Here is a 23,763-nt window from a genome sequence, read left to right as displayed (position 1 = left end):
CATGCAGAGCATTAAAAAGTGGGATTTAGTTTAAAAGCCCAGGCAAAAAAGCATGTCTTAATCTAGTATATGAATACTAACAAAGTAGATACCAAGGTGAAACCATACAGGGGGGCATATCAGACAGGGGCCACGGCTGAGCAAGCCCCAACTCTGTCTTCTACCTCACCTCTGAAGATGGAGCAAGGAGTGTAACTGGGGGACAGGCTGAGCAGTGATCTTAATTTTGCTGATACACAGTGCAGGAGGTCCTTCGGTTATTCCATCCCCAAATCACTCAGGGCAGAGTTGTTGAGCATTTGTCATGTGGGCTGGGTAAGCTGGAACTCAGCTGGGCCACGTGCATCATATCAAAAAGCTTCATAGAGCAAGCCAATGTCTGGGATGTCTGCATTCAGCCATGTAACATGCCAGTGAGCAACTTGAAGCGACACAGAATACACTAGGAATTTATTTCAACAAACTTTCGCTTACACAGTTTCAAGTGCAAAAACGTGTTTTAGAAAATCTGTATCAAAGAGGTGACATGTTTAACCCCTGGAAGCGCTACCTTGCAAAAGAGTAATTACCCTTAAACACTTGTATATGAACAAGAGTCCAGTGGCACCTTAAAGCCTAACAAAATGTGTGGCAGGGTATGGGCTTTCATGACTCACTGCTCGCTTCTTCAGATACAACTAAATCACAAAAGCTCATCCCGTGCCACAAATTGTATTAGTCTTTAAGGTGCTACTGGACTTTTGCTCTTTTCTACTGCTACAGACAGACAGACATGGCTACCAATATTGTTCTATCTGTATATGCTTTTAAATGTAACAAAATACCATTGACCATCTATGGGAGGGGGCAAAATTTCTAAGACAGGTAATGAATCATGCAACAGACTTAAATCTAACATCAAATAAATCCTACATTATGCAAAGATCTGATTTACGCCCACTTTTCCATCAGTGCTGTAGTACTTGATTTAATGACACTGCTCATTTAGCTTATGGGACTTAAGCAAGGTCATATTATTTCCAACAAAAATAGATAATTTAAATAACCAACCAGTTACTGCACTTGAGATCCTTTAAATGTAATTACATATGCAGCAAATGTAACCACAGCCAATGTAACTCCTAAATCCATGCCTGCCAAAAGTTTCTTAACTTTATCTGGTGTTGACAGCTCCTCATTATCACAGAAAAGAGGAGTAATCTCCAAATCCCTAATATTGCACATTCCAGGAAGCGATGCTCCAGATTTTCCTTGTTCCGAAGCACAGTCACAAATTCTATATGAATATGCCGTCTTTTGCATTCAACTTTGCATTACTTGAGAAGGGATAGAGCTTAATTTTGCAAGCATAAATGGTCTTCTGGATCAAGGAACAGTTAAAAAACCTAAATATGATAAGGATGCCTATGACAATCCCAAATTTAAAGGGGAGTATACCCTATGAGCTCTATTCATGGTGCTGATGATGTCCAAGTTACACAAATATTCACCACAGAGCTCTCTGCTGATTTCCCCAATCTCTCCAAATCACTACAGCTAAAATCCAGCAACTGGAGTCTAGTCTCCATTAATTTCCTCCATGGGGTAGCAAGGAAATCAATTTTTGATAGACCGAGGCACTGATTAGCTTCTGTGGCAAATAGGCTTTTCAACCCAAGCCTGTGCCTCCAGCGACTGTAAGCCTAGTTCTGCCATTAAAGAGACATCAGCCACACAACTTGGCATCCCTGTGGTCTTCTGCAAAAATAGTGACAAAAAGGAATCTAGTGTCTCTCTACAGGCCTTGATCCATGCTGGAGCTCCACAGCGAAGCTGACAACCTGCTTTTGCATTCAAAACAGGAATAGCAGCAGGAACAAACTTGCCATCTTTGCTGTTTAAAAAAAAATGTATTATGTGACTAATACTCTGGGCCAAATTAACTTGGAAATGAATTCCTAAACAATAGAATTAGTTAACTTGTTTCCTATTAATTTACCAGTAATACTACTTTGGGTGATCAGAATTAGAAAACACCACCATTTTAGATTTCTCTTGGGTTGGCTGTCAGTACAGGATACTGCAATATTCTGAAAAGGCCCTCAACAGACGTCAGAGGCCGGGCCTCTAAGGCCCACAGGAGATCTTGCTAACAAAAGTACATCATCCGCATATCATCAGCGCTGTAGAGTAATCCATTCAGAGCCTCATTTCATTGACCTTTCCTTAGTAGAGAAAGCCAAATATCACAGAACTATCCTTCACCAAAGAGTATCGATCTTGCCTACCTGGTTTCCTCTGTGACCATGTAGAAAACATCATCAGGAGCATCAATCCAGTTCATCCTCCTCCTTTTCACTGGAGGCAAAGTGCCACCACGGATTAACCGGACTTTTGTTGGGTATGATTTCCCATTGAGCAGTAAGTTTCGACTTGGTCCCTATACAATATATAAAGACAAATAAGAAATGAACTTTGTAGAAGAAGAAGATGATATTGGATTTATATCCCGCCCTCCACTCCGAAGAGTCTCAGAGTGGCTCACAATCTCCTTTACCTTCCTCCCCCACAACAGACACCCTGTGAGGTGGGTGGGGCTGAGAGAGCTCTGACAGAAGCTGCCCTTTCAAGGACAACCTCTGCCAGAGCTATGGCTGACCCAAGGCCATGCTAGCAGGTGCAAGTGGAGGAGTGGGGAATCAAACCTGGTTCTCCCAGATGAGAGTCTGCACACTTAACCACTACACCAAACTGGCTCTCAGTTTGTATAACTCTTGTACAGTTATATGAGCAAACACTACAGGAACAGAACTTCTCTTTCTCTCCTTTTTTGTATATTCCTTCTGTACTCCCAAACGAAAGGGTTTTTTTAAAAAAGCAATTACCTCAAACACAAATGCTTTGCTGATTACAGCAAGACTCTCAGACTTTGGGCCTTGATCCAATTAAAAGTGTGGCCTTTGATGTATATTTTAGGAGAAGGAACATCAAAACTCAAAACAAGATGTCAAAGGCAGCGAGAAGCAGGTGGATTGGTGGGTTCAAAAATAAGGGGGATATGTATATACTTGGCTCCAGTGTATTTGCCACATAAAAATTAATCCCCCTCCATGCAAAGATACCTCAGCAGAAAACAGCAAGTGCCCTCAAATAACTAAGAATTATAATAAGGGATACACAATAAGCAAAGTTAATTTTTATAGACCTTAGTAGCATTAACAGTAAAAAGCTGCTAGAATTCATGCATCAAAGAAGTATAGATCCTAGCACTAAGGAATCTTGCCAGACTGAAGGAAAAAAATTGAGAAATGAGGCAGTCCCATCTTAAGACCCTGATACTGGTGACGTGCCAAGTATTTAATGCTAAAGTCTCAAGGCAGATGTTATATGCTGTCAGGATTTGGATCAGAGCAGTAACAGATGACATTGATAGACCACTATTAAGATTCCTCTATAATATTTTGGGAATCCCTCAATGTGTCTGGAATAGCTCTGAGAACCAAAGCTGGGGAGATGTCCTTTGAAGCAAAGGCCTTGGACAGAGCATTCAATCAGAAAATTAGGATCCTAAAATCAAATCCAAAATCAAGATTCCTCGGACTACTCAAGTTGGACCATCAAACAAGTCATTGGGACAGATTACTGGATCATAAATTACCATGTCTGGGCATTGCCCATGATGTGACAGAAACAATGAATAGACAATAATTGACCCAGCTCATTAGAAGACTTGTAAGGGACTTTGATTATGATAATATGTTGATTACAGCTTGCAGAGTGTGTTCATCTTTCTCTGTAGGCATCCTCTCTCCAACAAAAATGCCAAATTATCTGAGCAAACTCTTCCAAAGTATAGAAAGGCATACATGCTTGTGTGCTCGAATGCCCTATCTTCAGCAGTGATATTAGGAAGAGTCAATTGAACTCCATATTCAGATAGACTCTGCAATTGTGGCATCAACAGAATCAATTCTGTGGATCATATTCTTTTTGACTGTCCCAGATTTTCAGATCAAAGAGCTGAACTGATCTCTCCATTAGTTAATCAGGACTATATCTCCTCAGAAGCTAAATCATATTGGCTACTGTAAGATAAACAAACCACTTTGTGCGCAGTGAAATTTCAGGCAGATGTTAAGTTACATGACAACTTTAGTAGTAATTTTTAGGCTTTCGTTTTGTGGGGTGAGGGTCTACTGTTTATGACTCTGGTTGTGAAAACAGGAATCAATAAATAAGCGAGTTCTTCAAGTCAGCATTCTATGTCAGTGCTGCAAAAACACCCTCGCCAAAGTTCAGGCAGCATACTGATCACACCAGAGAGCACAGCAAGGTCATTGACTTACACCAATCATGGAGTAGTAGGATGTAATTAGTGCACATGGCGGCAGCTGCCCAGTGAAGCGCCATGGCTTCCTGATATCACACAGCTGCTGCCCACATGAAAAGCGACAGAAGACAGCAGAAAAGAGCAGTTGACCCTTTCATTCCCAAAGAGGTCAGTGGTGCAACTGGGAGGAGCCTAAGGGTAGCATACGCCAGGGGGCTCTGCAAAGGGATGGAGCCTAGGCTGAAAGTGAGTTCTTAGCAGAGGTGAGATGTGAACTAGGTAGGGGTTTCCAGATTCATCTTGGCCAAGTAAGCTACAGGCTTGCCATTCCCCTATTGCAGGAAAGGAATTCCTCATTGCCATTCAGCTGGCCAGAGGGGGGGAAATGGTAGAAAACAGGGGAGGGGGGCATCAGCAGTATCCTGATGTGCTGACATCACTCCCCATATATCCCGAACATTATGTCAATGCATCATCCAGGGACACTGGCATTTTGAGAACAGAGTTTTGCCCAAATGCCAGTGTCCTTGATTACCCACTGACGTCACTTCCTGGCATATAGACAGTGATGCCAGCATGTTTCTGGGACAACATCATTACATCACCAGCAAGGGCCCATGCTGACAATAAGTCCCTCCCCCCCCCCCTCAATCAGGGGTTACACTACTTGAATGTGAGTTTGCCTGGTCATTTAAGACTTCATTTACTCCTTAGCTGAAAGTAATGCTATGCAATTATATCCAGTGTAGTCCATGCAATTACATCCAATGTAGTCCATAGGTAGAATCATAGAGTTGGAAGGGACCTCCAGGGTCATCTAGTACAACCCCCTCCAAATATAAATACTACATAAAGTAGTATTTATAGTGGCACTAGAGTGAAATTGATTTTCTTCTGTCACAGCGGGCATTTTGTTTTCTTTTCCGTTCATAAATGTCAGGATGTACATATGGTATGCAAAATGTTGGCACAGAAGGAGCTAAACTGGTAATGTATAAAATTTATTCCTAAAGAGTGGAAGATATAATAAAGCCCATGTGTTTAGGCAGGAATCTTCCCAGGACAGCTGGCAAATATTCCGACATATACAACTGAACAATAAAAGACATTTATTAAAACTAACCCCAAACTTTTCAAAGATGTGTTGTTTTTTTTTACTTAGAATTACTTTGGAGTATAAGGGGAAAGCTTGGTTACTACCTTACAAATTTGATTTAGTTTTACATTTGCTATACAGCAGTTAACTTTTTCACAGTGTGAAGCTTCAGTGTTTTTTCTTTTCTTTTTATTTGCAAGGTTCTGTTGGGAGAACCCCACTCACCCTAAATTTCAACTTCCTTTTCACTAACTACTGAACGTGTCAATGCAATGCCAGTTGGATAGCCATGTTAGTATGTAGCAGCAAAATAAAATAGGAATCCACCGGCACGTTCAAGACACAAATTTTATTCCAGCGTATGCTTTCACTTCATCAGATGCCTGCAAGTGTACCTCCATTATATTGATGCTTTAAATTCGCAACAGAACATGAGGTTATGAAGATACAGCCGTTTAATCAGATTAAAGGAAAGGAAAGGAAGGATTCAAAACAAGATCCAATAAAAAGACTGAATGAGGGCCACTAATGTCTATTGCTAGACAGGCAAAGTAGGATTAACATAAAATTTATTGCAAGACAAGCAGCTCCAACAAGTTACACTGTAATGATTTCTTTAGAAGAAAGTATAGCAAAAACATGCTTTCCCCCCCTTTAATGATAAATGGTAGCAGAAGAAAACAACATATATATCAAAAGCTTTATTGGGGATACACAGAGACTGCCAGTTGTCAAGTTAACCAAATATGCTGGCTAACAAAGCTTTTCCTGCAGGATGGGCATGCTGGCCATCAACAATAACCAGCAACAATGAGACGTCACAATTTGGGGTTAAGGTACTGCTGGGGTGCAAGAAAAGGGCAGCAGTGACTGCCTGCCTCACCCTCTGGCTTCTTCCCTCCCCAACGGCTCACGCAAGGTGCTCGGCTTAACTGCACGGCTCAATCATCTTCCCCTGCCGTGAAATGGCGTGAAGCCAGAATGGAGCCAGAGCCTCAGTTGCCCTCCGCTGCAGCTTGTCTACCCCAGGCTCTCCTCTTCTTCCAGCGAGCCAAGGGATGGAGGCAGCATCACAACAGCTGCTCTTAAAAAAATCACACCCTGCCTTTCTGCCCTCCAAGGTGGCTTACAAATTAAAAACACATAATAAAATTACATCTTAAAAACCCATACAAAAACATAAAAACAGCTTTTAAAATACTGGGCAAGTGAGGAGGGATCACTTTAGGGAATGAATGCTAAATTCTGGTGGAAGGTAACGAAGAAGGGAACAAATGAATCTCTCTGGAGAGAGAAGTCCAGAATTTTTGTGCCACGACTGAGAAAGCCACCCATCTAATCCCAGGAGGCACCCAAAGCAGGGGCTGGGGAAGGTGGTCAAATAGGTATTCTAACAAGCAGGGGCAGCTGAACCCAAGACTGCCTACTGCAAAACCGACTCCGGCTCAAATGGGAGAGAAATGCTGGTCTCTTGATGCTAGACAAACCAGGAGAAGAGCCTGCCTCCACCCTGACTCCCTCACTGTGGGAAGGTCATCTGGGTGCAGTAAAACAGAGCAGCTCTGCAGGGGGAAGATTTCAGCGGTGGAGGGAAATCCCCCTGGGCAGAGTGGCAGCTTCTTTCTGCCTTGGAAAGAAACACAGCTGATTAATGGGGGGAGAAGAAGAATCACCACCAGGCTTGCAACATGTCAGGTGGTGCTAAGCAATAGCCAGTCTACAGCTCAGCTGCTTCTGGTTTACTCTCTGGCTTCCTTCCCTTCCAGACTTAATGTCTAATGCGATGAGCTTGGCACTGCTACGAGCTTGCTGCTGAGTCAGGCCCACTGACAAGCAAAAGCAGGGTCAAGTGGGTGGCAGCCCACTCCTCTGCCACCCATGGCTGCTGGCAGAGGGCCCCGCCAGCAACAGTGAGTGGTGCTGGTTAGCTGAGTTTTCTGGCTGACCAAGTGCAGGTCAACCTGTATTACCACTGTACAATAGAGCTTCCCTTATAATAGATAAGAATACACATAACCACAGTCTCTTCTTACTGACAGTGTGGTTGAGGGAGACTCCCAGAAATTTTGTTGGCCAGTTTCTGCCCACCAACCAGTTTCTGCTAAAGATGTGTATTCTTATCTATTATCTTATAATAGATAAGAATACACATAATCGCAGTCTCTTCTTACTGACAGTGTGGTTGAGGGAGACTCCCAGAAATTTTGTTGGCCAGTTTCTGCCCACCAACCAGTTTCTGCTAAAGGGTGCTTAACACATGGAATTCACATGGAGGTGGTGGCGGATAAAAGCATAGACAGCTTCAAGAGGGGACTGGATAAACATATGGAACAGAGGTCCATCAGTGGCTATTAGCCACAGCGTATTGTTGGAACTCCTGTCTGGGGCAAGTGATGTTCTGTATTCTTGGTGCTTGGGGGGGCAACAGTGGGAGGGCTTCTAGTGTCCTGGCCCCACTGATGGACCTCCTGACAGCACCTGGGTTTTCAGCCACTGTGTGACACAGGGTGTTTGACTGGATGGGCCACTGGCCTGATCCAACATGGCTTCTCTTATGTTCTTATGGGCAATGGAGGTAATCATCTGGAGGTTTCCACCATAAGTGGCCAAATGGAAACCCTAGCGGGGCCATGCCTCCCACTCAGTCCTTCCCAAGATGACATAGCAAGCCATAATAAAGACAGTAATTGTTGCAGGGCAGTTTGTGTGACTGCACAGATTACCTCCTGAAGAACACTAGTTACAGATAAGCAATTTATTCTTCTTCATTACGGTCTCTGTGCAGCACACTAATGAAACAGAACAGCGAGTTTACATACCTGGAGCCAGAAACAAAGTGATTTGAGAAGTGAATTCTGCACAGCTCTACAAAAAAACCTGCACCCCTCCTTGCTCTGACATCCATGACATTGTTTTTATAAACAGAGGTGCTTTTGGCCTGCCTTGAAGAATCAGGTCATGAAATTAATCTAGAAAAAGTAGTGAAAGCTGCTGTAGCACAAGTAGCACCTTCACATTTTATGGTATGCCCTTTTACCTATCACATAGTACAAGGATATTACCGGTAAATCCTCTATCCAGTTACTCAAATATTGAGATGACAGCTTGGGTCCTTTCTCACCCCCCCCACACAGGAAATAAAGAACAAATATGTTCTGTTGAAATGAAAGTTTAATTCCTGTTAATTTCAGTATTTGTGGTGACCTTCCAGGGTACAATCACAAACCAAAGAACTAAAAACAAGAAGCACATCTTGGGATGTGTGGAACTGAGATACTACTTTGGGTAGGAATGAAAAGTTCAGTCTCTACGTCACCTTATGGCCATAGAAAATAGGACAAGGCAAGTCAGAGTCCAACACACAGTTTGGGCTATGAAATCATCCACTTCCTAGCCAAAATAATGGCTACCAAAATGCAGCTTTGAGGAATAGCAACTTTAAATTACACGTTGCTAGTGGTTCAAATGGAGACTTTATTAAAACTGGTAATGCCAACTGCAAATTCCAAGAGTCAGCTGAACTTGGAACAAGAGGTGCATTTTGAGCAAATTGTTAAAAAACAAAACAAAAACACCCTGTTGAAATGAACAGGTGGGAGAAAAGAGATTGTTTGTCTGGCTGCCACAGAAATACTTGCTAAATGGGCCCTTAGCAAGAAAATAGCCAAACCCATTGATTTTAGGTATAATAAATATTCAAAAGCGGACAATAAAAGGGGTCCAAGAAGTGACCCACAGTATATGACAAGAAGTGTTTCATTAAAAGCTATATGAGAATCTAGTGGATGATTTCCAATTATTGTTAAGTGCTGCTTCTGTCTTTTCTGAGTATGAATTAAATCAATTTGCCACGTTGCAAGGTGTTATCTTTGAATGTCTATACATGCTCTTTTCCTGTCTCAGCAAATATGTGGTTTGGGGCTGATATATATACCATCTGTTTTCTGTTGCCCCAGAAGGTCAGACTAGAACCAATGGATTGGAATTAAAACAGTCTTCAGCTAAATGTTAGGAAGAACTTCCTGACAGAGCAGTTCCTCAGCAGAACAGGCTGCCTTGGGAGGTGGTGGGCTCTCTTTCTTTGGAGGTTTTTAAGCAGAGGCTAGATGGCCATTTGAAAGCAATGCTGTGAATTTAGACAGGTGGTGAGAAAGAGGTCAGGAAGGGATGAGCCACTGGCTTGGCTCTCATGACCTTTTCTTATATGCCCAGGGTAATGGTGATTGCCACTTTAGGCTCAGGAAGGCATTTTCCTTCAACCCAGATTGACACAGGGACCCTGGAGGGTTTTTTGCATTTCTTTGGTCATAGAGCAGGGGTCACTGGGGGAGAGAGGAGCGGTTGAGAATTCCTTGTGTTGTGCAGGGGGTTGGACTAAATGACCACTGTGATCTCTTTCAGCTCTAAAATGGGGAGGGGGACCCTTGGCCAATATATCTGATAGTGTGGCAAACTGTAGCTGCCTTGGCCAAAAAGGTGTAATTAGGATACAACTTGTCTTGTTCATCTGTATCTTGTGGAGTACTCTTAAGAATTAGAAGCAGGGCTGGAAATGTATAAAATAGACACACTGTCCACTTTGCATAAATGCTTCTCCTTTTGACTCCTGACACAATAAACTGCTTGTTGACCTAGTGATTTGTCCTTCAGAGTAGAGAATATGTCAGACTTGAAAACAGCAAGAAGTTCCAAGACACTGATGTGCTTCCCCACATGATCAAGGCTGGATGACAGAATGACTTATGCAATGTGCTCCTCATTCTGAAAGTGACACAATTGTGGTTAGTCACCTGAGGAAATAAGCTGGTGAATCTAATCTCCTTGAATAGGTTGTCATGCTTTAACTACCACTTGAGGTAGCGTTTAACTGACAAAGGTATATGACGGAGAAGAGACTAGTCCTGTAATTGTGGACTGAATACTTGGTGTGGAACCACAGTTAGAGTGGTCACATCCTCTGCCTAGCAAAGGACGTGACAGCTGTCATGGACACCTTAAGTCCTAAAACCCCCTGGACTGCAAAAGCTGCTGGATGTGTAATCTGCAGAAACTCCTTTAACTGGAAGGTGATAAATGATGCTCTGCCCCATGCTGAAGTCAAGGTCTACTCCTATGAACTGCAAAATGCTGAGATGGTTTGAAATACGAACTTTTCAAATTTACTCTGTGTTGTGCAAGGAGCCTGAAGGCTATTTGCAGCTGATGAAGGAGTGTAACTGGAGACATATGAACTAGCAACCCATCATCTAAGTAAGGTACACTGAGATGCCTCTCTTACAGAGATAAGCTATTACTACTGCCATACATTTGGTAAAGACTCCGGGTGCTGTTGAAAACCCAAACAAAAAGGTTTTGTAATGGAATTGTCTGTCTCTAATGGCAAATCTTGGAAACCTTCTATACTGTGGATGCATGCATCTGTACAGCCTATTAAGGTTTTTTAAAATCACTTTGGATAGGAGTAGGAGAATAGTCAAAATGAAATCTTTTTTTTTTTTTGCAATGATTAAAGTGTCTACTAGTCTGAGATCTAGAATGGGCCTCCATCTTCTTTTGGAATAGTGAAGAAATGGAGGGAAAGGCTGCAGAATTTCTGAGGAGGAACCAATTCTATTGTTTCTTCCTATCAGAGTATCATGGTGGCATCACCAGGTCCCCCCAGGCTACCAGCCAGGAGGGCATGAGGTGGCACACTTGAAGACACTGATGGCTGGATGCACTGAAAACTCAGTGGTAGAGCCTAATCATTATAGTACATTCCCAGTGGTCTTATGTGGTATCTTCCCAATCTTTTCTATTGGCTAGAAAGAACTTCATGCAAAGCAGGTTGAAGTCAAAGGCTCCTCTTACAGAATAGCAAGGATTTGAAAAGTTGTAATAGTATATGTGATTTTACAAAAGATTTTTTCAAGGAGGATATGAAAAGCCTCCTGTCTGAAGATTGGTCACTGGGAGAAGAGACTGCACACCCTCTGTTTGCCTTAACCAGTTTATTGTTTAGTGGGTCTGTTGGATGTTAGTCCCAAGTAGGGAAAATTTGGAGCACAAGGAGCATAAATTTTGACAAAAGAAATGCAAGACAATGGTAAGACAAACATAAGAAGGGATTTACATAGCTGGAAGCATTAGAACAAATAAGACTGTCTTCAACCACAGCAGAAGGAGAAAGCCAGCAAAGGAAGCTCTTTGAACCACTGGATGGCAAAGAGGTGAGAATATTACACTAAAGGAGGACAAGGAGAAGAAACTGAATTCTTTGCTTCTCTTTTTGTTCAACAGACACCTGTTCCTGAACCAGTTTTCTCAAAGCAGGTGTGTGAATAATTGAGTTAAACATCTGTCCAAATAAGTTCTAGGACTAATTAAACTAGAAATAAAGAAATAACTGCATCTGGACAGGATACAGCCAAGAAATCTTTAAGAACTAAACAATGAAACTGCTGATCTGACGAACAGATAATTTTTCATTAACATCAGCCTCTGTGCCAGAACTGGAAAATAGCCATCATCACACTAATATTTACCAAGGAATTCGGGGGAAACTTGGGAAACTATAGGTAGGATAGCTTAACCTCTGTCCTGGGTAAACTGGTAGAAAATATAATTCAAGACAGCATTGTTAAACACACTAAGAATGAGCCTTGCCAAAAAGGAATTAACATGGCGTCTGCAATGGAAATTTTACCTACCTCACCAGCCTCTTAGAGTTCTTTGAGAGTGTCAAAAAGCCAGTAGACAGGGGTGATCTGGAAGACAATGTACACTTGGATTTCCAGGAAGTGTTTTGAGATAGTGCATTCTAAAGGCTTTTGGGATAAGAGAACACATCCTTTCATAGATTGCTAACTGCTATAAAGGAGGAAGCATCTAAGGTGATAGAATAAATTGATAGTTTTTGCAGTGGAGAGAGGTGATGAGTGTTTGTATCATGTTGTGTGTGTTGCGTTGGGCCCAGTCTATTTTAATCATCCATAAATGACCAGTAACTGGGGGTGAATAGTGAGATCATAAAGTCTGCAGATAAAGACCGAACTATTCAGAATGGTGTTAATACAAGCAATACTCCAAGTTGTGGAGTCCTGTGAACAAAAATTCTGCTTTGTGAGCTACTGGCATTAAAGTTGTGAGCTACTGCATAAATCAGGTTGTTCTGGGGCCATTCTTCCTGATCTAAGACAAAAAATGTGTGAGATGGAAGCTAAAAAAACTGTGAGCTAATTCACACTAGTTCAGCTTAGTGGGAACACTGAATACAAGAGGATTTAAAGTGGGTTCTAAAAGGACTATTCCAAACTGGGCACAAAATGGGCAATGAAATTCAATGGAAGTGCAAAGTGATGGATATGGGACAATAAATCCTAATTTCACAATATGCTTATGTAGTTTGACCTGACAGAAACAGACTAAGAAAAAGACCTTGGGGTTATGTTGGATCACCTGCTGAAAATGTCAACTCATCATGCAACAGGGATTTCAAAAGGCAAAGTCCATACTGAGGATCACCAGGGAAGAGACTAAGAACAAAACCACCAATACAGTAATATCCAACTATCAAGTCTCTGTTACAACCATATTTGGACTACTATGTACATTCTTGTCACAGAATCTTTAAAAATGATATCGAAGAGCTGGAAAACTACATGTAAGGGCAACCAAAACGATACTGGGGTAGGAATGCCTGCCCTGTGATGACTTGGAGACTTTTAAGTTTAAGAGAAAGGTGGCTAAGTAGGCCAACATAATGGAGATATACAAAATTTTGCATGGTGTAGCACTCCAAACACTAGAACTCAGACTCACCCTATGAAACTTATTGGCAATGGAGTCAAGACAGACAAAAGGAAGTACTACTTCACCCATAGGGCAGTTGACTCACTGATATAAGATGTGTTGATGGCCTTTGGTTCAGATGGATTTAAAATGGTTTAAGCAGATTTATGCAGCATTGTTTGTCATTGGCTAGAAGCCATGACAGTTGAAGAGGGCCCTACATTTAGGGGCACAATGCATGATCAGAAATTGGGAAGCAATCAGCTGGCAAGGGTAACTTTCTACGGATTCTGTTCATGGGTCTCCCTGTGGCATTTGACTACTGAAAACAAGACACTAGAAGAGCCAGATCACTGGAATGATCCAGCACAGCTACTATTATGTTCATTACATAATTACATGCCCTTCAATTGGGACAAATTTGTTTTTAATGCACGCATAAGCACACTGGCTCCAAGAAAGATACTTATTGAAATGTATTAAGGTGTGTGTTTTTTTTAATCTGCTTGAGGCAGGCCTGCCTGTCTCTTTTTTAAAAACAGATACAAAAAGCTATTTATTCTTTCAGTTTTCAGCCCAGTGGGACACATTTTATCACTAATACAAATTCTAGCTTTTATGTAATCATCCTTTTGCATGCTGACAGGTAACCGTGAGAACAAAAGGGCCACATGTCTGAGATCTGCTGTGACTCCTTATGAGGATTTAGTCTTGAAAGAAAGAACATTTTGAAACCTGGATGTTTTCCTACCTCTAAAGAATCCAGCTCTCAGAACAAGGCTGTTAAGTAAGGCTCTTGCATGCTTATTTTCTTATAAAACCGCAGATATATATAATAGGAGACGTGAACAAGCAGCCATTCTCAAGAAACTCATCAAACAAGTCACGTAGCCACTTAATACCAGTTCCCAAGCAGGGACTGACTTATTGCTGTGATTCAAAGTAACCAGGTATTACACAATGGAATACTTTATCCAAAAATATTTAAGAATGCTTCTGCTAAATGTTCTCTGGTACTTGGCATTCACCATTCTAAGCAAATTCTACTGGCACCTTTACAGGTACAGCTAGTTTACCCACCGTTCCCTTAAAGAGATACCAGGAAGAAATTGCATTATGCGAAGACTAAAAGTGACACTCCCTTTTAAGCGAAGTTTCTGCGCATCTCCTTTTTTAAAACCTGCACACTATGCAGGCGGCCCAGAGAGCCATTAAATCATTCTGTACAGGAGTAGTATTTCCTCTATACTCATGTTTCTCATCAGATCTATGAGACTGGCTACTTGTTTCAGTCCTCTGATCAAATCTCTCAGTAAAAGGATGAAGCCAAGGGACAAGTTTTCAGAAATAAAAGTAAATGCTATTATATGTGAATAGCAATTTCTTTAAAAACTGCACACCAGGTTCACACATACACACACCCCATCCTCCTTCAATAAAATACATTTCCACCTAACGTACATTTCAATGCTTTGCTATCAACCTCCTCCATTTTAAAAAAGCTACGTGAAGAGGCACTGACGCTCTATGAAAAGAATGTATTTATTTCATCACATCTTATTATTTTTGTGTGTGTTTCTCAAAAAAACACTCAGAGCCAAGTAATAATTGCAGTAATAGCTGAGAAAAGCACAGGTCAAAGTAGCTGTGTTTCAGAGCTGAGAAGCATTAAGAGCTTGGGATGGGGGTGTTCACTATATTCTTTTAAAATGAACATTCTCTTACCATTTGTCGGGTTTGTCCGTGGTTAGGCAGCCCTAACAAACAGGAAAGAGAATAGAGTCCGTAAGACACCATTGCTTTTCCAAAACAAAATAAGAATATACAAATTCAGAAAAACATGGCTTTGCTTGCAAGTGGCTCAATTTCCAAATTAGGAATCACCTCCACATTTGAAGATTATCTATCACGATCAGGGCTTTTTTGGTAGCAAAAGCCCAGCAGCAACTCATTTGCATATTAGGCAACACCCCCTGACATCACCATTATTTCACATAGGGCTTTATAGTAGAAAAAGCCTAGCAAGAGCTCATTTGCATGTTAGGCCACACCTCCTGACACCTAGCCAGCCGGAACTGCGTTCCTATGCGTTCCTGCTCAAAAAAAGCCCTGATCATGATATTCTTAACTGATCTAAAAACCATTGCAAAAAAAACATACTGTCCACTTTTATCCTCTGTCCAATGCTACCTTCCCAATGAGGTCTGTAATATGCTTGTCTTAAATTATTGGTTTTATTGAACTACTTTTAATTCCTTGTGTTTCAGGTCACGTCTGAATTACTGTACTCAGAGGGACAGCGGAGGAATGTCAAAGATTTACGGTTTTCTTGAAGCCTTTGGTGGCTTATACCTAATTCAAGAAAACTACCACCAGCAAAAATCATCCAAAATCTTTACTACTGCAGTCTTTTCATTTGGACAAGTCAGCATAAGCTATAATTGCAATGACCAAGCACACTGATCTTATGGCTTTACCAGATTTATTCAACTGACTGCAGGGAATGCTCCTCCCCTGGAGTACTTATACCACACAGTGGGATGTGCTTATTCTTTGCCAGCCACCTGTGCTTGGTATCTTTTGTGTGTGGCCTCTAAATTTCAGACTTCATTTATTTCTTTACTTCATTCATACTCCACCTTTCTCCCCAGTGGAGACCCAGGTCAGCTTACATCATTCTCTTATCCACTTTATCCTCGCAACACCTGTGAGCAGTGCTCCCTCTAAGCCGAGTTAGTGTGAGCTAGTTCACAGATTTTTAGCCTCCAGCTCACACATTTTTGTCTTAGCTCAGAAAAAATGGGGCCAGAGCGGATTGCCAGGACCCCCTGGCCACCAGTGGAGGGAAGTAGGGTTGCTAGCTCCAGTCTGGGAAACTTCTGGAGATTGTGGAGTGGAGCATGGGGAGGGCAGGGACCTCACTAGGCACAGTGCCAGAGAGTCCACCCTCCAAAGCATCCATTTGCTGTGGGGGAACTAATTTCTGTAGTGTGAAGATAACCTGTAATTCTGGGGGATCCACAGGTCCCACCTGGAGGAAGGCATCCCTACCCAGATCCAACACTCCAGCCCCTACAGCACATTGTGGAAATGTGTCTTTGCACCATTTTATGTTCAGTGGTTGTAAAAGTGGCAGCAGAGAGGGAGGGATTTGGTGTTCTATATAACCAAAGGTTATATAACCTAGCCAAATGAGCAGAGGGTTATCTCTGCTAAGTTTCTGTTACCTCTTTATGGAGCATGGGAGAGTTCCTGCTTCTGCAGAGAGGCAAGGGGAAAGGCTTTGTTCTTCCCCACAAAAAGAAATACCGTATTTTTTGCACCATAAGACTCACTTTTCCCCCCCAAAAAAGTGGAGGGGAAAGTATGTGCGTCTTAAGGAGCGAATACTGCAAAAAATTCACACAAATGCCTCTAAATTCACACAAACAGCTCTAAAAACTAGGTGCGTCTTATGCTCAGGTGCGTCTTATGGAGCGAAAAATACTAGTCTTCTGGCTTTTAGGTGGTTGGTGGGAATTAAATGGAAGTGAATTTAACAGTTTAAATGGTGCTTTGTTTGGAAACATTCGCCTGGTCAGGGTTTTTTTAATGGTAGATGGTGAGGGAAGCAAATTGTCCTTCTCTGCTACAAAGACGTGTTCTGCCTGCTGTCACTCTTAGCATTGTACTTTCACCTGCAGCCAGCTGTCTTCATCTACTAATAAAAGCTTTGTTGGATCAAGCCGTCTTAATGCTAAGCTTACAATCAAGGGGCGAAGGTAGTCGCTCTCCCCTATACCTGGACTGGAGGGGCTGAAGAAAGTATGATAGATAATAGCCATCTATTCACTGTGGGTTTTTCTAAAGGTTTCAAAAAACATCTCAGGGTCATAAGAGTACTGTCCGCAGCAAAGAGCCACCCACTGCAGTACATGCAAATGCAAGGGAAGATGGACAGTGCCTTCTAAGGCTTAGAAAGGTGTCCCGCTGCTTAAGATGGTGCTGTGAAGCATTCATAGTACAATCACTTGAGGGTCTGAAAGAATGATAGTACAGAAGAAAATACTAAGAAGAGTAAGGTGGGATGAACTGGCAGAACTGGAAAGTTTAATACTGGGTATAAGCTTTTGTGTGCATGCCCAGAATTAAACTTTGTCAGTCTTAAAAGTGCCACTGAACTCAAACTTGGAGGACTTTAGATTCATCACAATGACCTTGATGCTTTCTTGCGGCAGTTAACTCATTGCTGGTCATTCAGGCATCTAGTCCAAGTGCAAACACTGCCCTTGTTTTAGCTACATTGTGAATGAAAACTGAATGAAAAAGTCCACTTGCTGAATGTTCCACTTCTCTTCCCCTCCTTCCTGTGGCATTCAGCCATTCTTGACCATGGTCAAAACCAGTCTGATTGAACCATCTATCTGAGCCTTTAGTAACCTAGTTGCCATCGTAGAACTGATGGTGCATTTTTGACCGAGGTATCTAATTCCAATCTATGAAAATATGGCTTCTGAATGCACAAACACCAAATGCCATCTGCCTGCGTTTTTCTGAAAAACAGAAGGATTGAAACCTTATTGTTCATCTCCTGCCACCTGGACTGCTCTTTGATCACAGATTTTACAAGCTCGTCACAGTCATAATCTATATGTACTTTGCAGTGGTCAAAAAATACTAGCAGAAATTAGTTACTATAAAGTACTACAATATACAACTACGGCTTGTAGAAACTATTGCCACCATACTCCTAGAGTGACCTTGTGAGCATGGGTTCCTCTGGCATAATCCTTTCCTGCCACTACATTTTTAGCCATGCTTTTACCTAGCAGTCCATCATCCCTCCACAACTGGCACAATCTTGAGACCTTACCTATCCTTACAATCTTCAGTTGTAGTGATTTATTATACTAATATAAACATAAAACTAGTACTAGCTGGGAAGCTGTGTGATATAAAGCGAACTGGAAGATGACTAGAGCAACTGGCAGAAGACTCAGGATGAGTCAGGAAGTGACAGTCGTGGTGACAAAGAAGGTTTTCTTCTCTGCCACCACCGAATCAGCAGAATCTTGCTCAGCAAGATTGTTTAAAGTGGTTCGTGACTTGATAATACTTAAGTCCGACCTTGCAAAAATTCGAAAGTTTGGCCCCCAGCTACGATGTTTTTGCAAGGATTTGCTGACAAAAACTCTCTTGTCTGTTGACACTTTTCCATTTGGTTTCAGGCCTGGGTTTGGTGCCAATAGAGCTTTAGTAGCGCTGGTGGATGATTTTTGTTTAAAGTTGGACAGGGGACAGTCTTCCCTGCTGACACTATTAGATTTTTCAGCAGCCTCTGACAGAACTGACCGCTCTGTTCTTACCAGTCAGTTTGACTATGGAGTTGGTGTTAAGGATATAGCCCTTCTATGGTTTCACTCTTTTCTGTCTGCCTGGACACAAAGAATCTCCATCAGAGGTGCATAATCAGCTAGGTGAAATTTGTCTGTGGAGTGCTACAGGGCTCTATCTCTCTCTCTCTCTCATTCCTCCCTCCTTCTCTCTGGCTGCTGAATGAGATTATCTGGGTAGGGTGTCATTAATTTGCAGATGACACCTAGCTTTACATCTCATCATCTGAGTCTCCAGGTGTATTTGTTGGCTATTTCAACTACTTAAGAGTGGCTCATCTGGCATCAACTGGTTCTAAACTGGTGCTTTGAGGCTGTGGTCAGGTAGCTAAGGCAGAACAAGCTGAAGCTGAATCCAGACAAGACAGAGGTAGTGCTGGCCAGGAAGGATGATATTCTAGAGCAACTGAATTCACTTGTCCTAGATGGAATGAAGTTGGCAAGTTAAGAGCTTGGGGGTTTTCATGGACCCTAACTTGGTGTTTGAAAAGGAGGCTGGCATGGTGACCAGGAGCACCTTCTATCAGCTGCATCTGGCCTGCCAATTCTCTTGTTACCTGCACTCAGCTGATTTGGTCATACTGATCCATGCTTCTGTAACCACACACCTGTATTACTGCAACACACTCTATGCAGAGCTGCCCTTGAAGGCAATCCAGAAATTACAACTAGTCCAGAATGCAGAAGCCCAACTATTTAGTCGCTGGGAACATATGCTGCCCATATTGAAACAACTACACTAGTTGCCAATCTATTTCTGATTTCAATTCAGGGTGCCAGCTATGACCTTTAAAGCTCTTCATGATCTTGAACCTTCTCCTTCCATATGTCCCCATGTGCCAGCTACAATTGTCAGGTAGCCATTTGTTGGCTATTTCAACTACTTACAGTGGCCCATCTAGCATCATCCAGAGCCTAGTCCTTTTCCATCTTGGCTACTGCTCTGTGGAATGGGCTCCCTGCAGAGGTGAGATCTTTAGGAGGCACTGCAAGGTTTGCTTGTTTGTCAGGGCTTTTGAGGGAGGGTTGAATGGCAGGCGACTTTTAAGGGGGAGGAGCGAAGGAAAGATTTGGAGTCTGTTGTTTTATTCTGGTTTCATTTGAGACATTTTAAAGTATTTTTGTAAGCTGTCTTGAATCATGGGGAAAGGCAGGAAATAAATGCTTAAAATAATACAAATAAACAAAATAAATAGCACTTTGGGTGACCTGGCAGACTAATTTTATGAAATCTGCTTTTCATAGTGGCATTAAATTCTGTCAGAATTGATTTTTAAAAAGAGAGACAGAGAACACATGAATGAGCCAAAGGACTTAAGCCAATTCGGAAATCTGCTGAAGATGGATCTGTTCAATTTCCAAGCAACTGGATGCAATTTCTTGGCTCTCTCAGACAACAAGGGTGATTTTGCTCATTTTAAACAAGTCGTTTACCTTCTGAACAACTAGCCACTTGAGAACAAGACCATGATGTTTTCAGGGGGTGGGTGGGATATAAACAGATGACACGGGGAAGTCTTGCACTGCTACCACTACGGATACACGTACTTTGGTAGCCAATCATGAGGAGGGTGGTGCAAGAGCTAAACTGTACTCTATGCATGCTAATGCAAATGTACTGCTCGTGGCACAGTTCAGCAGGATGATTTGTGAGAGGCTGTGAATGAAATCAGGCCCATTAATGAAAAATTTTAAGATATGATATACACCAAGAAACCTACAAGTTAGCAGATAAATGTGTGTATCAGATGTATAACCTTCCCAATGAGGGCAGCTGTGACAAGGAAAGAACAGTTTTCTTTGGAAAATGGCAATTACATAAAGCGTTTCCTCCTACAAGTTATGCACTAAACCTCCACATAAAAAGAACATTTGTCAGTTAAAGTGTAGAGGGAGTCACCTGTAGCATTCTAGACTTACTTGCATCAGAACAAACAGTTTGGACAAAATTTATTTATTTATTACTTTAAATTTCTATCCCGCCCTCTCCGCAAGCAGACGCCGGGCGGCTAACAGTCAGTTCAGACATCTATAATTACAGCTTAAAACCAATAAAATACAATTACAATTAAAACTTTCCATGGTGCTGTACAACTTCAATATAGGCGGGCTCTTCAATGCAATGGAAAACTTGTACCAATGATTTCTCACAATTTTTAATACCCAAAGTTTGACATCTTAAAAACCTTCAGTGAAGGAGAGTCCATCATCTCCCAAGACAGTCTGCTCTACTATTAAACACTGTAAGGAAGTTTCTCCTAATATTTAGCCAAAATCTACTTGGTAAATTTTGTTTATTAGTTCTATTCCTGCCCTCTTAAGCAAGAGAGAACTGGTCATCTCCATCTTCTATGCCATAGCCCTTCAGATATCTGAAGACTGGATGTTTCTCCTTGATCTTCTCTTCTCCAAGCTCTTTCAACATTTTCTCACAGGGATTTCAGATCTCTCACCACCCTGATTAACCTCCCTGGAATGCTCTAGTTTGCTGGTGCCCTCTTTAAAATCTGGTGCCCAGAACTCCAGATGACTCTGAACCACTACGGAATAGAGTAGAACTAATGCCTCCTGTAATCTGAACACTTTATTTCTGTTAACGCAGCCAAAGATTGCATTAGCTTTTTAAAAAGCCACATTGCACTGCTGGCTCAGGTTTAGCTTTTGATCAACTAAGATGCCTAGAATCTTTCCCTATGTACTCTGGTCAAATCACCTCTCCCCCATCCTATACTTGCACTTCATCTTGGATTTGCATCGTTTATCCTTAATAAAATTAATTCATCGTATAGGAATGCTGTAAGGGACTCGGATCAAACAACTGTAGTTACAACAAAGTTTATTATGCAGTCAACAGACCTTTTGGTAATACAGTTGTTAAAACAAAATATACCAGTTGTACATATTTGATCCACCCCTGACCTGGACAGACCAGGCTAGTGCAATCTTGCCAGATCTCAGAAGCTAAGCAGAGTCGGCCCTGGTTAGTATTTGGATGGAAGACTTCCAAGGAATACCAGGGTCATGATGCAGAGACAGACAATGGGAAACGGCCTTGGAATGTTTCTTGCCTTGAAAACTCTAAGGAGTTGCCGTAAGTCAGCTGTGACTTGACAGCACTCGTCACTACCACATCTTTGATGAACTGACAGCTTTCAACATCCAGGGCCTTATCTCAATGGCTATGTTGAAAAAGACAGCCATTTATCCAGTGTCTTTACTACATTGTCCCCAGCAAGAGAAAGGGTAACTAGCCGTTCTGCTAAATGGTCAGATACCATAGGCAAGAGTGGAGCAATTATGTCATTTCTAATATATTCTCCATCACCCTTACACCACAATGTCACAGTCAAACATTTAAGGGAACAAGAAAGCGAAAATTTAAAAACACAGTATTCAAATAGAGAAAGTGCTTGCATGGATAAATAGCACCTGACATAATTATTTCAGTTGGATTTAGGTAGTGGAAATGTTCAAAATGGAGTTTTTTTAAAAGGAATGGAAGAATCCAGAAATAATGGTCTGACTTCTTCCCACTTCCGTCCCATCTCAAGAAATGCTGATTGTGAGGCTAGGGAATTATACCCTCCTCCGACACTGGCATTATGCAGTGTCAGATCTATAAATAATAAGACCTCAGTTCTCTGAGATTTTCTCATAGAGCGGAAAGTAGACCTGGCTTGTGTGACTGAGACCTGGGTAAAGGAGGGCGAGACAGTTGCCCTTGGTCAACTTACCTCACTTGGGTTCTCTGTCCTTCACCAGTCCCAGACAAATATGTGTTTGTGTGTGTGACACTGCTCCTCTGAGAACCTTGCTCCTTCAGGGGGCTCCCTGCACCAAAAATCCCTGGCACTGAATGTGTTGGCCGGGCCAGGGAAGTTGAGGAGAGCTTGGCCATCTGGTTGATGGACCAACTATCTAACACACCACCAGACAGTCTGCCTGGCTTGTTGGATGCTGTATCAGGTTGGGTTTTGGAGCACCCCAGATTGTTGATCCTGGGGGACTTCAATATCCATGTCTATGATGAAGCATCCTCTCAAACCAGAGACCTAGAATCGTCCATGTAGGCACGGGGGCTTTCCCACATTATATCAACTTCCACACACCAAGCAGGCCATATGCTGGACTTGATTTTTGGGATTGGGTTAAATGTAGACCTTGAAGTTGCAGAGGTAGTACCATGGTCAAATCACTTCACCTTTAAGGTTCGGTTAAGCACACCAAGCAGTTTTATGCTCACCCAAGGAGCCTAATGGACCCAAGGTGGTGTCAGGATGCTGTGCAGGATCCAATGCCCCCTGACACCTTGTTAGATGTTCTGGTGGAAGATTAGCATTGCTGGTTCTCTGAAGTCATCAAAGAGATCACTCTCCAGCACCCTCTCCACCCTCATGCCAAACCAGCTCCATGGTACAACCCGAAGCTACAGAGGATGAAATGAGAGCTGAGACAGCGAGAGTGAAGGTGGCGGTGTACTCATGATAAAGCTGCAAAGACATTATAGGATGTTTATGAAAGCCTATGAGATGGCATTGAAGGCCACAAAGAAAGGTTTCTCCATGTCCCCCATTGCATCCGCAAGCTCTCACCAAGCCCAATTGTTTAGAACTATTCAATCATCGACTACATTCCCACAAGGCAAACAAAATAGTAGGAAACTGGCTATTGGCTGTGAGGCATTTGTAGGCTATTTCACAGATAAAGTCATGTTGTTTCGCCAGGATCTCCCGGCCACAGTTGAAACAGTAAAAGAACTTGGAAGCCCCTTGTCCATCTTCTGGTTCTTAGCTGAACCAATTCAGCTGACTCTCTTTGGAAGATGTTGACAGGACTCTGGTAAGTAAGGCCTCCTAGCTGATCAAGGGGATGGTGGGGATGGTGTTCAGGCCCCCCTGAGAAGAGACAGTCAACTTGTCCCTTTCATCTGGGACTTTTCCAGTGGGGCTGAAGGAGGTGGTGGTACAACTGCCCTTAAAGAAATCATATTTGGACACTACGGTCCCATCCAACTACTGCCCAGTATCAAACATCATTCCTGGGTAAGGTAGTCGAGAGGGCGGTGGCCAGTATCTCCAGGCTCTCCTGGATGAAGCATCTATCCTGGATCCATTCCAGTCTGGTTTCTGTTCTGGTAATGGATGGAGATAGCACTGGTTGTCCTCACGGATTACTTCCAGAGACATCTGGATGAGGGCAGGTCAGCGCTGCTGTTG

General features: G+C 42.3%; 2 protein-coding genes across 6 annotated transcripts in view; one reads left to right on the top strand and one right to left on the bottom strand.

Annotated features, from left to right (window-relative positions):
• Positions 1-23,763, top strand: part of SHISAL1 (shisa like 1) — a 401,371-nt gene that overhangs the window by 185,903 nt on the left and 191,705 nt on the right. The gene's annotated exons all lie outside the window — the stretch shown is intronic.
• Positions 1-23,763, bottom strand: part of MTA1 (metastasis associated 1) — a 116,173-nt gene that overhangs the window by 4,698 nt on the left and 87,712 nt on the right. For 2 of the 4 annotated variants that reach the window (XM_060253893.1, XM_060253894.1), the window contains 2 exons: positions 14,901-14,932; positions 2,268-2,419 (listed from right to left, as the gene is read on the bottom strand). In XM_060253893.1, the coding sequence (XP_060109876.1) occupies positions 2,268-2,419; positions 14,901-14,932 (184 nt within the window). Of the gene's footprint in view, positions 1-2,267; positions 2,420-12,094; positions 12,152-14,900; positions 14,933-23,763 lie in introns of those variants that run through there. The other 2 variants (XM_060253896.1, XM_060253895.1) reach the window with 2 other exon arrangements.

This window comes from Heteronotia binoei, chromosome 14 (genome assembly GCF_032191835.1).
Source record: "Heteronotia binoei isolate CCM8104 ecotype False Entrance Well chromosome 14, APGP_CSIRO_Hbin_v1, whole genome shotgun sequence".
Classification (NCBI taxonomy): domain Eukaryota; kingdom Metazoa; phylum Chordata; class Lepidosauria; order Squamata; family Gekkonidae; genus Heteronotia; species Heteronotia binoei.
This window is presented reverse-complemented; position numbering and strand designations above follow the sequence as displayed.